The sequence below is a fragment of the Rhipicephalus sanguineus genome, chromosome 2, assembly GCF_013339695.2.
Source record: "Rhipicephalus sanguineus isolate Rsan-2018 chromosome 2, BIME_Rsan_1.4, whole genome shotgun sequence".
Classification (NCBI taxonomy): domain Eukaryota; kingdom Metazoa; phylum Arthropoda; class Arachnida; order Ixodida; family Ixodidae; genus Rhipicephalus; species Rhipicephalus sanguineus.
Window position 1 is genome coordinate 24,656,456 of NC_051177.1, and position 17,613 is coordinate 24,674,068.

The window sequence follows — 17,613 nt, forward strand, 5'->3', positions numbered from 1 at the left end:
TTCCTCACTATTCCCTTCGGGGAGGTAGGGGCATTTTTTTTATCTTTAGCGGCTCTCCCGCCGCCATCTTGAATCTCGGTCCGGGACCGAGCAAGCGCCCCCTCCCCTCTCCCTCCAAATCTGGTCGGATTATCCTTCACCGTAGGGCAGGCGCTTGCTCGCCATTTTACAATATTAATTAATTAATTAATTAATTTCGCATTGCACAATGCCCCCTCCTAACTTTTTCCTTTCGCGACGCCGGGAATAGGACCTTCATCCACGTGCTTGGCAGCGAAGCACTTCAGTTGCCACATTGCAACAAAGACGGTCATGCGTTCATGCATGTCCAGGCAACAATGAAATGTGGCAACGCGGAATGACGAGTGATCTCGACAAAAGATGACATTTCCGTATCAGAAACGGCTGATCGACGACAAGCCGGGTTTTTCGCGTACGATGTCGCCACGGAGATCTGCAGCGAGTTATAAAAAGCCTCACTTGAAAAAGAAAACCGCGATGTTGTGGCGGAACGCCCTCAGGTCAGTGTACGCGTGGGCGCCCGCACTTACGGTATGCGGGCCTGAGCAGCAGATGCGGATCGACGGAGCTTGAGGAAGCGACCGGCACGGCGATCAGATCAAGGCCCATCTATTTCGATGCCTTCGGCAGCAACTCGTCCTTATCGCGACATCCTGCACGCTTCCGCGCGTGCTGGCTGCCGCGTTCATCTCGTTTGAGTGGCGTCCTATGCGGAGCATCGCTCGGCTTCGAAAACACGCCACGATAAGCTTGCTCCCGATATATACGCCTTTCGATCCTACATATATCCGTCCCCGGTTATTACCTCGTTTTACACGAGTTCCACTGTGCTGCCACAAGTACCGTTATGCGTATACTTCAAGTTTATGTGTCAACATTCTCATGTGCCGTATGTCGGGCGTCCCGGCTCTGTTGAAGATACAGATCGCTGTCGCAACATTCGATAAGCTCCACCTTTTACCTAGTTGACTGCATGCAGTGGACATCACGGAGCAAATGAGTGGGGTGAGACACCGGTATGATTAAGAAGCATGCCGTTGTGGGGTGCTCGAATTAACCTTGATCGTCTGGGCTTCTTCAAGGTGAACCTAAATATAAGTACTCGGGTGTTCTTGCAGATCGCCCTCATCGAAATGCGGCCGCCCTGGATGGGAATCAAACCCGCGCTCTCGAGATTAGCAGCTCGACAGCTTAGTCACTATAAGCTACCGGGCGCAAATCCAGAAAAGTCTGGTGTAAGTGTACATTCTGGTACTAAACTTCTGTCCATACTGAACGTTGAAGGGCTGGAGGCGTGAAAACGTTTATTCTTCCGATTTTAACGGCGTGCTTCTTAAGTATATGGCTCTAAGTCGGGCTAGTTAATTAACATTAATCTGCGCGCGTCCGGTCTTCCTTCGCCTTTTGTCCGTTTTGATAGCGCCGTTAATATGCCTTTATAATGAGTGCTTCTTAAGCTTGCATGACTATTGTTAACACGCGTGGGCTATGCGAATGACATGACGCATCGTTTTCCTATTCGTGGAGGACAACGTGGAAGAACGTGTGCCTTCCAAAGAGGCTGCGCGTTGATAATGCCTCTTGACATTTTCAAATTGCTATACACACCTTGCGCATATGAAAGAGATGCATGGTGCTCTCATGTGTTAGCATTTCAGCATGCATTGTCTTGACCGAGAAAATAACCTGCGCACGCACTGCGGTATGATATACTGGCTTTGGAATTTTTTTAACGACGTTAATATGCCAGCAAGAATGTATTTTTACAATGATTAAAATCGCAGACGCTGCGCGACGTTTGGGAAAATCCGTACGGCACATTCTACTCGTCCTTCACGATTGTTCTGATAGCCGTGTAAAACAACAAAGCTAGCTGGGTTACGTGATTTCTGTTACAACATGCTTCGTTGTTGCGATAAAGCTTAGTCTCTTTGTTTAAACAATCTTCAAGCTTCGCGGGAATGCTCGGAAAAGACTAATAGAACGTGTGAGAACGAAGTTGGTAATTATAATTTTTCTTCGAAGCGGTTAAGCCAATGCTACATGGGAAACCGCGCGGTCTCGCAAGCAAAGCTCTTCCTTTCGACAGCGCCAGTTCAATAAAAAAATGTTTTGCGCAGCTGTTAAGACATTTTGACTACATATTATACGGCCGGAGATGTAGCTAATCCTATCAAGTAGGTAACTGGGTCACTCAAGCTGGTTCTGTTGTTTCTATTCGACCGCTGAGCCATCGTTGTCATTAAGGTTAATTCTCTCTCCCACTCTTGATTACGACGACCGAAGCTGGCCTTGCGAGCTTCTAGTACTTCTAGTACACTCTAGTTACACTGTATAGCAGGGGCGTAGCCAAGGGGGGGGGGGTTCAAGCCGCCCCCCCCCCCCGAAAGTTTTCACTTTTGCTTGCGTATGTATACACGGACACATACATAAAGCATGGTTGAACCCCCCCCCCCCCCCCCCCCCCGAAAAAAATTTCTGGCTACGCCCCTGCCAGTGTATAGTTTGTATGACTGCTTCCGTACGCGAGAGTGTGTAACGTCCATAGACGTCAGCGCGCTCTTCGTATACTTGGACCACCGTCGCTGTAACCTGTTGGCGAGATCTGGTGTCCAATCTCGTAGCCGCTGTTGCCTGGGGTCCGACTACAACGGAGTCGAAATCGTTTCGAGGCTTCCTTGTGTGACGTCAGATTCTTTGCACTGGGACACACGAAGTCCGCCTTTCGCATTAATTTCCGCCGCTTCCGTTACCGAGCTGCGTGCAGGGTGGCTAACTGAGAACAGAATTCTGCGCGAAACGCGAAATATTGCATCAAGGCTCCTTAACATTTATTTATACAGCTAACTCGGAGGCTTTCGTAGTAGTAATATGTCACAGTGAGTGAGTGAGTGAGTGAGTGAGTGAGTGAGTGAGTGAGTGAGTGAGTGAGTGAGTGAGTGAGTGAGTGAGTGAGTGAGTGAGTGAGTGAGTGAGTGAGTGAGTGAGTGAGTGAGTGAGTGAGTGAATGAGTGAGTGAGTGAAAAGGAGAGGAAAGAAGTGGTAAAGCTTTCTTCTTTCCGCCCCGCCACGGTGGTCTAGTGGTTATGGCGCTCGACTGCTGACCCGGAGCTCGCGGGATCGAATCCCGGCCGCGGCGGCTGCATTTTAGATGGAGGCGAAAATGTTTGAGGCCCGTGTACTTATATTTAGGTGCACGTTAAAGAACCCCAGGTGGTAGAAATTTCCGGAGCCCTCCACTACGGCGTCTCTCATAATCATGTCGTGGTTTTGGGACGTTAAACCACAGATATTATTATTATTGTTATTACTTTCTTCTTTCCTCCGGAAAGCTGACTTCACTGTAAGAACACCTACGCTGCACCGTAGCCTGCCTGCAGGACGAGGCGGTGTTACAAGAAAGGTCTGGTAAAATCAACCATGCAAAAGTAAACCTCGATGAAACTGTACTACTTTTTGTAATATATATCAACAGGAAAACGCGGGCAAGCCATTTTTACAGGCTGCTCCGAAATGCCTAACTTTCTCTGTTTTGTCTTTTCATTGCTTTTCTTACTTGCCAGCTTTCTTTCTTCGTTACTTTTCTGAAAGAACGGCGGGGGGCGCGGTTTCGCTGCATTTGACATGGCAGTACTTCGTTTAATTTGCATATTGCTTGATGATTGATAACCACGCGAGCACACGCTTACAAACCAAAGCGCAAATAGAAAAAAAGAACAACAAAATAACAAGAGAGATTAAACTACAACTAGTATACGTAATTGACAACGCTGCTAGTCTAGCGGCCAACTGTGCCTCCACTTCTGTCAGCAACAGAAAATGACACAACGACACGTTGGCAACTTTCAATTAAAATTGAAGCATCGTGCTTTGGGAAACGAGTGCAAGCCGATGTTATTCTGACATTAGAGAGATGGTGGCTACTACTAGTGCTACTACAACAACAACTACTGCAAAATTGTTCACAATAGCAGCATTTAAAAGGCAACTGCAATGAGATACAGGGAAGTAGCCATTTCGCGAAGAAGGGCGTGAGTGGGGGAAGGAGTGTTGCACACCCATACGTTTACGTACGTACGTACATACATACATACATACATACATACATACATACATACATACATACATACATACATACATACATACATACATACATACATACATACATACATACATACATACATACATACAAGGGGGAAAGGGTGTTCCACCCCCTTCCTCCTTGGCTAAGCTAGTGATGAGATGAACCACGGTTAGATATTACTGCCTCTCTGTACGCACTCAGATATCCGACACAAGAGTTTAAAAGCGACACCTAATCTAATAAACATCATGCAGTTCGTGTAGTCTCTCGCAGCCACCTTCGTTTTTACTTGTCCGCTTAATGTCACACGCACACACAAAAAATCACATGTCTCTATAACGATTCGATATTGCGATCACGGGACAACCATATAAGGTAACCTTAAAAGGGCACAGAAGTGCTTACTGCGTGCGAAACTGAAGCCTATCTGCAGACCCACAATGCCTTTGACATTTTCCGTGCTTCCTGTATAGATGATATATCTACGCTTCTTGGCCCGATGGTCTTCGCGCTGGCTGCACGCCAGAAATTACGAGCGCGGCTCCGCGTGGCGCCCTCCCCTATTTGCACGCCCGAGTGAAAACGACCGCGCGATGGGCAGGTTAAGAACACCTCCGTTAACGCACGTCGACGCCAGCGTGTATATTTTCTTTGCCCGTGTATATATATGCACGAAGTCCACAGATAGCAGCTTAGCGATGGGTCTCGCGTAGAACGCGTGCTCTTTCGAGCAACGCGCAACTTGTACCTTAACACGGGACGGGAGAAGAAGATAATTAAGGTTTTAATTTCTAGCTATGTTCCCGAGTTGGATGCTTCCGTGATGGTTCTTACTTAAGCTTGTGTTCCGACACCTAACTGCACTCATGTTACTTGCGTTATACGACAGGATGCGGTACATCCTAAGAATTCAGTACAGCCTCCGATCGAGAAACTGCCGTGCACCTGCCCTCTGCGCATTCAAACTATAAAACAGGGTTACCCACAGACGAAAATATTGAGTAAAAAATTGGGGCAGCTGCACGTGTAGTGCGGAGACTTAGCGATATGGCAAGTTGGGCTTGTGATCCAGCGCGAAGCCACGACGGAACAGTTAAAAAAATAGCGTAGCGTCAGTGTTTACTGTTTGTGTTAGTTCATGTTCGTTTATGTTTTCACAAGAGGCGCTGTCGATGAAGCGATAATAGTCGTCGTCGCCGTCCTCCCCCCCCTCCCTCCGCCACGCCGATATATTTGTGTCACGAGCACCGCCTTCTTCATACCGCGATGTGGTAGGCAAAGCTGTGGCGTCTTCTCCACTTGCGCGGAAACAGGCTGGTCCGGAGGAACAAAAATAAATAAAGCGCACGCGGGCTTTACTTTGAATCTTTAGTAGAGGCGCACATATTAAATTTGCATACACGAACTTCACCGCCTGATTTAGGCACCGACCGCGCTCGTTTGTTCAGTACTTAAACTTGGTCGGGAGATCCTTGTGACGTTCTCTTGTCTTGCCTTTGTAGTCCATTCTTTCCGCGTATTTTTTTGTTAATATATAGTTCATTAATTCATCAAATTTTCAAACTAGTACGTCGAAGTGATTGCCGAGAACCTCACAAAGCAAATGCTTTCCATCTACTGACAACCAAGTCCTTCCTAACGCTGTTTCGTTAGAGCTATGAGACGGCGGTACGTTCGAATCATCCTGGCAAAATCAAACTTTTTCAAGCCATGAACAAACTCTTGAAGCACTGCAGCCGCTTCAGCCGCTTGACTCCCAGTACTCCGCCGTACACGTGTGCTCGGGCGAGGGCACGGTTCGTCACGCCACCTCAACCACCGCGCCCAAGACATCACGTCCGCCTCGCAGTGAAGGCCCATATCAAATTCGAGGGTCAGATCGATTTCGACTGCGCTACCAGGCCCTGCACGCCATGCACTTCCCAACTGCCGCCGTCGCAACGCCTGGACCCCGGGTCACGTGCGTGCCGGTACTACAACCCGGCGCTCGCACCAGTTGGCCTAAAAGCTCGCTTTTGCACTTCACGCGTCGTGCGAGGCCTAAATCGGTTTCCGTCGCGTGGCGACAAAAGCGTGCAGCGAGGAGGAAGCTAGCGCGTGCGTGCGTCAGGCCAATCGGGAAAGAAAAGCGTGCCGGTGGGCCGTGTTCCTCGGTGTGTTACTTAAGCACCCTCCGTGTCCCATCTCATCGAAAATAGAATTAAGACAGACGATGCTTCAAAAAGAACACCGCGTCATTACGTTGACTTTAGTATACTGTCAGTTCAAAGCTATTATAACCATGCGTTTTTACTTTTAGCGTGACAGCATTATAGGAGGACTTTAGGACCTTAAGAGAAAGTGTGATGAGGCCCATCTAAAATAATGTTAAAGTGCAGCGGACACATTCAATGTACTACGTAATCATTGTGTAGCCAGGGAGGAGAAGATTCAACGTTAAATAACTATGTTAGGTCAGTGCAGCGGACACATTCAATGTACTACGTAATCATTGTGTAGCCAGGGAGGAGAGGATTCAACACCCCCTCCCCCCTTCCATCCCGAAAAACTTCAATTTTGAATGTGTGGATATACATGCACACATACAAACGCATGGTTGAATGTACATAAAGGGTAGTTGAATCCCCCCCCCCCCCAACCGTTAAAAAGATCTCCAGCTACGTCCCTGCGCGTAATGACATTAACTTAATGTCATTCCTCTTGTTTGAATGCTTATGAGTGTTAGAAAGTGTCAAAGACCGGCAGTAAAGAAAGAAAAATAAAATGTTCGCATGGCTACGAAGATAGGCGCTCGATCGCCTTACTGCATGTGCACAGGTGTCTGCCCATTTTGTATCGTGAAGAAGGCTTGAAATTTCACGTGCCGTTGTCTTCCCGCCAATTTTCTTTTATATTGCGTTGAAGCAATAAAAGCTTCAGTTGTTGTTCAGCGCTCGTCCTGTGTGTTCATTCGCTTGTGCTATGCCTCCTTTCTCGCTGTTTTTCCCATTTACAAATGCATGTGTGCGTTAGTGTTATTCTAGCGGCCATCATCAAAAATTACATAATCTCCCACTACTGTGAACCATGTGGGGATGCGAAGCAGCGAGCGCATGGGTTGACTTAAAGTTCCGTGATTGCTGAGAGAGTGTAAGGGGGAGAGGCCACAGCGTCTTACCCAGCCCCTTACACAGGCTCGAACGCGCTAGCGCGTGCCAGCGCGTTCTGACTAGGATACAACGCGTTGGTTCATCGCGCGTCTGCAGAATCTCGATCCCCGACGCCACAACCATAGCGTGCGCACATGGGGGCAGGGGGGGGGGGGGGGGGCGCACCCCTAATCACCTAAGAGGGGGGCGCAAAATCTGCCCCGTACATTGACCCTTCCAGTCACCTAAGAAGGGGGGGGGGCGCAAAATCTACCCCATACATTGACTTAGTAGGGTAGGGGGCGCCGCGATGAACCTTCGCCCCCCCCCCCCTGATGGGGAACCCCGCGCACGCCTATGGCCACAACATGATTGCTAAGAAAGTGTAAGGGAGAGAGGCCACAGCGTCTTACCCAGCCCCTTACACAGGCCCGAACGCGCTAGCGCGTACCAGCATCTGCGTTACGCCAAGCTAGGACAGCATACGGCAGCCCGGGCCCCTAAAGTGCTCTGCACGTATCATCATCAAGGCGGTCGAAGAACAAGAGGAAGACTTCTCCTTGGCGCGAGCGCGCGCTCAATATGTTAGAGATGGCCATGCTAGGTGGTAGAAAGCGGACGGTCGCCAAGGGACGGACACAGCCCCGAGCGAAAGCTGCTTCGCGTCTAAAAAAAATTGAAAAGTTCCCTGAGCTGTGTCTTGCTCAAGTTTCCGACGGGCACTGGCGAGGGACAACTCAAAACCGGTGTGTGTGCCTCCTTGTGCGCTTTCCGCGAAACGTTATCCACGCATCTGATAAAGCCCATTACAGACCCGCACTTTCTATTATATTTCTGTTTTCCAGGATACAGCGTTTGAATTCATTGCGTTCGAAACGCAGTATGCTCAAATGGAACGGTCGTTTTTCGTGTATTACAGCCACCTGTGGAGAAACCACCATGGCGGCAGCAGGGTGCCAAGCACAGCAAACTCCACCGTCAGCTCGGGTGACCGAAGATGACGAGGGCTCCATGATTGCACAGTTCTACCAGGACCAGGTGGTATTCCTCACAGGAGGAACAGGGTTCATTGGAAAGGTGAGGGACACTTGTAGATTGACTTTTTACTTATTGCCGAGAAGTCTTCCCGATACTTGTCATCCGTTGTTCTAATATTCACGATATGTTACATTCGTTTGGCAACTCCAAAGAAAAGTGAACCGTAAAATTCCGAGCAAGCGTTCCTACCCGAGCAAGCGCACTCTCCAATTTCGCTGCTAATTTCAAATTTCCGCGCCGTTCTGTGAAAGCCCCCCCCCCCCCCCCACCTCTATCGCGCTCCTCCCGCACACTGATCACGCACCGCAACCAAGCCCGCTCTCGAAGCGCCCACGCCTGAAATTTGTCATCAAAGTTTTATATCCGCATAATGATCGCACCCAGAACTGGGCGCACAACACCCATGACGATTTTCAGGTGCTTGTGCGCAAAAAGCATGACCTTGAAGATCTGAATGTGCAGTTTGATGACGGTTTCTGTGAAGCACTAGTTAGCAAAAGTAAGGCCTCCGAGACCTGCGTTTATTGCCCAGAGTAGTTGCGTTGGCGTGGGCTCATCGTCGGATCGTCGGTGGTGCTTTTATGCCATGCTTTCGGTTTGATCGCGTTGCCTTTGTTTGTTGTGTTTTTGAATCATTGTAATGCGCCGTGCCGTGAATGAGAGCCAGAAGACTTCTGAGGAAGTCCATGTGCACTTAGTCTTTTTTTTTTTTTGACGGGAAGACTTCGCCGCCGCCATCTTGAACTTTGGAGCCATTCCAGGAATGCGCCCCCTCCACACTAAAGCCCCTTCATAGCGTCTGCTGCCGCTTTGGAGGGGCCTTACACCATAGGGGGGGGGGGGGTGCTTTATTCCCCACTTTGCCGAGTTGTTGAAGAAGGAGGGGGGGGGGACATTAAACTTTGCAGCGGGATATCTCGGGGCACAGACATGCTAGAGGAATTCTTCCAAGTGGAACAGTGTAGAAACGCGACAGCCTCCAACTTTTCAATACAAACATGCCCGCCTACTGCAATCATTAAAAGTTCATTATTCAATCTTAGTTAATTGGGGGTATAACAGTGACAATTATGGTCTCACTTTGTGTCCCCCTGCATAAAAATCTTATCTGCAAAGGTGGTTTTCACGTACCTCCCAGTGCTGAATTTTGAGAAAACCATAAAGCTTAACATTGAACACCCGGTATAGTCTGGACTGTGACTTGAGTCTAAGCACGCACTTACTGGTGCATGCTCATGTCCATCTGCCTTTGAGTTGGTGCTTAGGTTTCCTAGGCATACTTCATTATGGCATGAAATACATTTCGGGAAAAGGGGACAGAAAAGAGCAAACAGTGAAAAAAGAGTACTGTTCTGTTGCGGTAGGGTGTTATACCCCGTTAAATTTTTTTTAGTAATTTATTTACACTATCAGAATCCCAGTCTCTATTTTGCACCCTTGTTAGTTCTAGCCTCATTGAAATGTTGCCTTTTTTTCATTCTGGCTACTCAGAAAATTTATAGCATTCAAGATTATTCCATATGGAAAATGACCAGCCTTGTGATTATTCCATATGGAAAATGACCAGCCTTGTTTAGCTCAAGGTACCAATTGCCTCTATCATGGGCTGGCTTTCTTATTCCCTTATGCAAACACAAAGTAGTTTGGGAGAACAAACACATTCTAGATGACAGGACACAAGATGGAGGACGTGACAATGCAAGAGTGAAATTGGTGTCTTTTTGCTATTGTAATGTCGCAGCATCTAGTTCATTTGCTTTTTTTCCAGTGCTTTAGATTAATTTTTGTTTAACATGTTGTCAGCTTTCAGTATGCCACTGTTTAGCCTTACTGAAGTCATAAAGAACAAAATGGAAGCTTATTTCACTAGGACACTCCCTAATATGATTTGACACCACAGCTCAATGCAGGAAGATTAAAAGCTTTTGTTTGCAATAAACATTGAGAAGGTTTCGCGCCAAAAACATGTTCATGCTTACTGTTCGAAGAGTGTCAGAAGTGCTATACACACATGGCAACATTATTTCAGTCATTTTTTAATGGTTTTTAAAATTCATTATCCACTAACTATGTGAAAACTTGACAAAGCTAGTCAGGAAAGACCTGTTGGTTGGTATAAAAGAGGAACAAAGTTATTTCACTTGCTGTTCTAGGCATGCACCCTTTACCTATATCTTTGCGTTATGGAAGCTACTGTTCTCTGAAAACATTTCATACGAAGAGTTATGTGTCTAAGCAATGCACAAAAGCCAAAGTACTGCTCTTGTTCTCGTGCTACACATCTACACATTTTGAGCCTTTGGTTTTCAATCAATGACTGTATGGTCCCACTGCAACCACATTTCAGGTTCTGCTGGAAAAACTGCTCCGATCATGTCCTGGTGTGAAGCAGGTCTACCTACTGGTACGAGGCAAGAGCGGGGAAGGACCTGAAGCCAGGCTCGAAACAATGCTCAAATCTAAGGTAACCTTCATGCACTGCATATTGGCAGTGTCATAAGCTGCAATCAGTGGAATTAAAAAGAGGAGCTATTGTAAATTATTCTTTAAGTATTGCATTCAACATCTTTGTAATGTTCTTATATGTTGCTATGAAGTACTTGGGTGGCTGCTTAGCTTTTTGCTTGGTTGACCACACTTGGGTTACTATAAGCAGATTTTGGCACAGTCACTTATAACATAAAATTCTCTTGACAATTGGTAACATAATTCTTAAAAATTGTTCATGCTTTTGACTTTTCCTTAAAAGGGCAGTTTCCTTATCTTTTCTTGTTCTTGCGAGTTTTTTTTTTTTTTTTTGAGGTCAAACTTTCAGTCAGCGTAGACTGGTACAGTGATTTTAGTGCATATAACAAAAAAAAGAAAGAAAAAAAAGAAAGGCGGTCAGTAAGTTATCACCTTCATTGCTTGACACAAGGTAACACACTGAATAATAATAGGAACCACTTATTGGCTCAACTTTACCAAATCCAGCCACTTCTCAGAACCTGTGGAGACATAGGCGTGTGCAGGGTTCCCTACTATGGGTTGGTGCGTTGGTCCAGTCCAAAGGACACATGCTTCACAGTGGAAGAAAAAAAATGAAAATGAAGCGATGACCAGAGTTTCTCAATCATACGAGTTGCGAATCTCCCCATAGGCCCCATGTATCAAAATCTGGACACGCCAGTGACCGAAATTGCGGGGGTCTGCTGATTGTCGCATCATCTGTTGACCAAAAACGAACTAATAAACGCTCGCAGTGCCTCTGTTTAATAAACGCGATGCAACGACGCTCGCGGTACTTTAGTGTTTTGTATTGCTGCTACCAGATGGCACAACAATCTGCAGGTTTCCGCAGGATCAGCCATGGGCATGCCCAGGTTTCGGAACGCAGTTTTGCAACTGGTATGATTAAAGAACTCTGGCAATGACATGCTTCTTACAATGGCCGCCTTGGCCTTCCTGAAGTAACGATGGGAAGTAAACAGTTCTTGGAATGCAACATCAGGGGCCTTTGGCCGCCATTATCGCCAAAAACCTGTGTGGCCATAACTGAGCAAACATACGGGGCAGGCTATGCTCCCCCCCCTCCTCCAGGTGATTGGGAAGGTGGCCGCACCCCCTGCCCTTCCCGTATGCACGCCTATGTGTAATGATATGCTAATTACAGATTACATGTTCAAATCAAACAAGCATGGATTTCATGTAGATTCTCAGTATAAAACTGTGAACTTGTTCTGAACCATCTACAGATGTGTCACTCGCTTCAGCTTATTTTGACCGAGCTGTCTCCTTGTTCGGCTAAGTGCCATGCATTGAGAATACAACACACCGCTTTCGTGCCAACAGTCAATACAATCAAATCATAAATTGCACACAATCTCTTGCTTGCACTGCCTGTATGCACTGTACCTCTCAAGTCCAGTGTTTGGTTCCTATGCTGTTGCAGTGGTGTTTCAGTTTCACATGCTGTATTTATATAATGAATTGGTCTTGTGCGATATTGCTGATTCAAATATGTGTTTGCTCATCATGGCCTTACCTTGGAAAAAATGTTCGCCAGCGTTCAGTCTGTCATATGTGGTTTAGTGCAATTACCCGTGTGCTTGATGTTTTTTGTCAACTTATGCTGATGCTAGTGCACACGTCACAGCCACCAGAACATTGTAAAATGTCCTTTTGCTAGGAACTCCAAGAAAACAATAGGTTACGTGCTGGTTCACTTTTTTACAAGTGCAGAACATCATGCAGCTTTCTATTGTATCAGCTAATGCACAACTGACTGCACTGTTGTCTTTTTCCAACAGGTGTTTGAGCGGCTTAAGCAAGAACAACCAGGTGCCCTTGAAAAAGTGCGAGCAGTAGCAGGGGACCTGACTCAGCCGAACTTGGGGCTCAGTACAACTGACCAGGCTACCTTAGTTGCGAATGTCTCGGTTGTCTTCCACTCAGCTGCCACAGTCAAGTTTGACGAGCCTCTCAAGTGAGTTAAGGGGAAGCCTGGAGTTTGGCCTGCCAAATATAGTGCATGCATAATGTTATATATGATTGCCTCTCTATTCATAACTCTGTAACATTTCAAAAGTACTTTTGAAAGCTATAGAAATATGAATACAGAGGTCTCCATGTATAGTATTTGTGAGGCCTCATACAGAATGTAAATAGTGAGATAGCCCGATATCATTTGTAGTTTTCTGTGCACTTCAGCATTAGAAACTTGTCGAGCGACTTTCTTTTTGTGGGAGCTCACATTACTTGTTTGAACGGAGAGGCCATTGTGGCTAGCAGACAGCCTTTTATTTAGTATTGGCAAAACGCAGTTTGTCAACAAGCCTTCTAAATGGGCAACTGTCTTACAGATGAATGGAACACAACATATAATTTGCCTCTCCTTGAATCGGTATAACTTATGCTTCCACAATCATACGCTCCACAGATGTGACGTGTGGAAATTGGTATGGCTTTGAGTCTAATGCGTGACTTGTTCATTTCCTTTTCAGACGAGCGGTTCAGCTCAATGTTCTGGGTACACGGCGTGTAGTGGACCTTTGTAAACAAATGCCAAACCTTTGTGTGAGTCACTACGCAATTTATCAAAATGTGCAATCAAAAAGTGACTGTTCAGTTTTAAATCACACAAATTATTTACCAAATGTATTCTGTATGCTAGGTCGTGCTGTTAAGCACTGCATTTTCTACATGATTCTACATGTTCTTATATCATTGTATGCTTTCTTCCAGGCTCTTGTACATGTATCGACAGCATATTGCAACTGTGATAAACCAGAAGTAGATGAGGTGATATACCCTCCACCTGTAGATCCCAAAAAAATTATAGAAGCTGCTCAGTAAGTATTTCTGGAAGTGTTGTTTTTATTACCACACTTGCTAAACTAAATCGTTGTGTTTACGTTACAATTTTGCTTGATTCAGCACAACTTAATTTGTTTGTCGAGGGAGCCACGAGTGCTCAAATATGAGCACTGCTTGAAAATGCAAGTGGCAAAATATGCGTTGCAAAAGCTAGGAGGCTGTACTTTTTTTTTGGCCAGAAACCATGGAACCATATAGCCAGCAAAAATGGCTGTCTTTAATACAAAGTTACACTGCACATATCAGGGCCATGCTGGGAAGCCAAATTTACTAAGGGAAAGGTGCTTAAAATACTGCATGAAATTTTGCCTTATTCTGCTTGTGTGGCCGTGTCCTAGTAAAAAAAAAAGCTTTCACGATTATCACTACCATTGCTGCTGCCATTACAATCAGAATCATCAGTACCATATTTCAAGTCCACTGCAAGGAAAGGGCCTTTTCTCTGCACAGCAACAAACCGAGGCCACCCTGTGTATGCAAATTGTCTAACATTATCAATGTGGCCTTCAAATTTTTGTTGTAAAATTTATCATTCTATTTCATTCCATGCTTCCCTCAGCTGTGCTTCCTTTCCCTGAATGTGACAGTTGTTTTGCATCTGTAGCACTATTGAATCTGCGCAATACAATTATACAAGTATAGCAAACATGTACGAAGATTTTTTTTTTGTTCATGGTATCTTCATGTGATGAGTCAGTGGTAAGCAACAGCAGAGCATACTGAATTCCTCTGCAGGTGGATGGATGATAAGATGATGGACACTATGAGTGGATTCCTACTTGGGCAGCGGCCAAACACCTACACCCTTACCAAGGCGCTAGCCGAGTCACTGGTGCTTGACGAGAGAGAAAAGCTTCCAGTCGCCATAGTCCGGCCTTCCATTGTCACTGCCTCATGGCGGGAGCCCTTCCCAGTAAGAGGCACCTAGAGCTACTATAGAGTCACAGTGATTAGACACTGTGTGATAGCCTACAACTAGCTTCTTTCCATCAAAATGGAACGTCATAGAATTCTGTTCCTAATTTTGCTGGAGCATTAACATTTTTCTCTCATAAGCCCCTGTAAACTATAGTCTTGAGACGGAGACCATGAAAGCTTGTATTTGAATATAATATCTCATTGATCTGACTTAATTCTTTGCTTTCTTTCTTTCCAGGGTTGGGTAGACAATTATAATGGCTTCACTGGTATCATAGTCTCGGTATGCACCTACTTTTCAAGCACGAATACATCAGCTTGTGGTACTTATGGATATTGATAGTTTCATTTGTTTCTTTACAGTGTGGTCTCGGCTTGTTACAGTCGGTAATTGTAGAAAAAGATCGCATAGCTGATGTCATTCCTGTGGATGTTGTGGCTAACATGCTCATCTCTGTCGCCTGGCACACTGCCACAACAAGGTAGGGATGGAAGATGCATTCTTACACTCTCATGGTACATGTGCATTCATTGTTTGTGGCCTGCAGGCTTTTGTTTTGATAACTACAGCACTGCGATATACAGCCCAGCTGCACCAGCAGATTCTTATCTATAAATCTGTGAATGAAATTGCTAATTGTGGAAACTGGCTGTCGGGAAAAGCACGAACAGCTGGGTGAATATGATAACTGTTCATAAGATATTAGGTCGTTGCAACCCACTCTGAAAATACCTGTAAGCCTCACGTACCAAGTGACATATTTTTACTTACACGAGTCCTGGTCATCCCAATTCTGTACCACCTGTTTCACTAAATATTAAAAAAAAAATCCTAAGCACACTGCATCAGTGACACAAGTGTTGGCGTTTTTGTGAAATGTATTATTAGTAGGGTATCTCGATGGTCTTTAAATGTTTTTCAGTATTTGTGGCATAGGTGTGGGCACTTATCACTGAATCAACCATCTGGAAGAAAGTGGTTTTTCTATGAACTTTTGTACAGTTTAGGTTGCTCTTTAACAGTGTCCTTCTAGCAGTTTTTTGCTCATTCTCGATGCATTGTTTGTCTCTTTAACGTTATGCTGCCAAAAGCTTATTGAAACAGACCTCTTGTTTTATGCTCAATGTGTTTCAGAATAGTAGTTGCCCATGCTCTAGGGCATGGGTTCTAAAATTGGGTTCCGCGGAACCCAGGGGTTCCGTGAAGGGCATCTTAGGGTTCCGCGAGCAGCAAGAATGAATGCAACCCACTCCCATTTTACCCCCATTAGCAACTAATTTATTTATTTAAACGAGCAAGTTTGCCTTGCATTTTGCATTTAACGAAGCACATCGGGTGTCTGCGGGTAGCGTGGTACAGCACTAACAACTCACTAACGACCACGTGATAGCAGCACTAATGACTCGTCATCTAGTGTGTGCCATGAAACTTGCACGATTTGCAGACCCATGGTGACAGAACGCGCGGAGCGCTGTCAATTTATGCTCATGAGCATTCAAACCAGTTCAAACGACATTAACGGGCACCTCGGTGCTTTATTCGTTGCTGATGGCGCGTTGGCGATGATGTGGCACAATTTTCATACATGGTGGTTTATCATTGCTCTATGTTGGTTTTTAATCAAAATGTGCAACGAGCGCTTTGATGCGCGTAAGAGGCATCGTTTCGTGCCGGCTGTGGGCCACACAAGCACTTAGGCTCAGCTTTACGACCGGTGTATCGGTCGCCGGCTGTTTCGCTGTGCCACTGGCATGCCTCCTTTTTTGTTTAGCACAAAAATAAAACAAGCCTCTGTATATCCGGTGCTTTGTTTGCGTGAACACATTGCTTACGCTGCATGGTGCCTAAAGCATGCAGTGTATGGTCGGCAGGTGCTTTACGCTACTCGTGGAGCGGCGCAAGCGGGAATCGCAAGTCTGTGTACTAATGGCCTTCAATATTGAAGAAAAGAGAACAGGCCAACGCGGGGCAGTGTTAATACTGTGGTTGCACGTGTCAAGAGGCGTTATCACCTCAACCCCCCCCCCCCCTCTTCTTCTGCTTTCGATTGTCTTCATGCTCAAGAAAAAGTTAGGGGTTCCGCAGCACTCTGAAAAAGCCGTTGGGTGGTGCGATCTTGTACGCGTTCCAAAATAAGCACGGAGGCGTGGCATTACATCCAGCCGCACGTGATTGGTCAATGCAGGGCTGTGACGTCTGTCGCGGTTCACATGGGCCATTCGCGTGCTGCTGGATGTAATGCCACGCCTCCGTGTTTATTTGGAATGTGTACAAGATAGCACCAGGGGTTCCCCAAGCCCAGAAAGTTTGAGAACCCCTGCTCTTGGGCACTGTCATCGCGTAAGATTTCAATCCACCAATTTTTTTATGCAATCCACATATTTAATAAGATGTTCATTATAAATAATCTTTTATGTTCATAAAGCACTGTGAAATAGATATATAGAGTTTCAGTTGCTGCCTTTTAGTACAGCCCATCCATTTTGACGACTCAAACCTTATCATAAGCACAACTTTGTCCATACAAGTGAAAAGTTAAAGTTAACCAAATGCTCTTTGTAACATGCCATGAAAAAATAATTGGCCAGCAAGAATTTTGCCAGTTCATTGAATTAACAGGATTTACAAATAGAAGTTTGACGCATTACATTGCGGTTAAACTTTTCCACATCCAGATTTCTGTTCATCGTGACTCACCGGTGAATTGCATATGTTATGTGCTTGAATTGCAAGAGTTATGCATCTTGTTCTCTGGAAAAATTGCACCACCCTGCTTGTAATATGAAGCATTAAGGATTTTTTTCACTGTTATTAATTTTTTGCAAAGAGAATGTTTCTGCGCCACAGGAAATGAATTTTCACAAACACACACTGGGATTAACCACCATGTCCGACCCGTGACACGTGTTAAACTGAACAAGTGTAAAGTGACATTAAAGAACAAAGTGTGAGTTAGTAATACTAGCTGTATTACTGAACAACACCTGTGCAATGCCAAAGCAACCACTTTTACCATGACAGGATGCTTGATGAACAAGGAAAAAAAGCAAGAATAAAAGACATGCAGT

General features: G+C 45.6%; 1 protein-coding gene across 2 annotated transcripts in view; it reads left to right on the forward strand.

Moving 5' to 3' along the window:
* LOC119382553 (fatty acyl-CoA reductase 1) overlaps positions 1-17,613 on the forward strand; it is a 70,960-nt gene that overhangs the window by 40,812 nt on the left and 12,535 nt on the right. For both annotated transcript variants that reach the window (XM_037650303.1, XM_037650302.2), the window contains exons 2-9: positions 8,153-8,310; positions 10,619-10,735; positions 12,561-12,736; positions 13,254-13,326; positions 13,495-13,601; positions 14,362-14,539; positions 14,783-14,827; positions 14,908-15,026. In XM_037650303.1, the coding sequence (XP_037506231.1) occupies positions 8,173-8,310; positions 10,619-10,735; positions 12,561-12,736; positions 13,254-13,326; positions 13,495-13,601; positions 14,362-14,539; positions 14,783-14,827; positions 14,908-15,026 (953 nt within the window). In that variant the 5' untranslated portion in view covers positions 8,153-8,172. The remainder of the gene's footprint in view (positions 1-8,152; positions 8,311-10,618; positions 10,736-12,560; positions 12,737-13,253; positions 13,327-13,494; positions 13,602-14,361; positions 14,540-14,782; positions 14,828-14,907; positions 15,027-17,613) is intronic.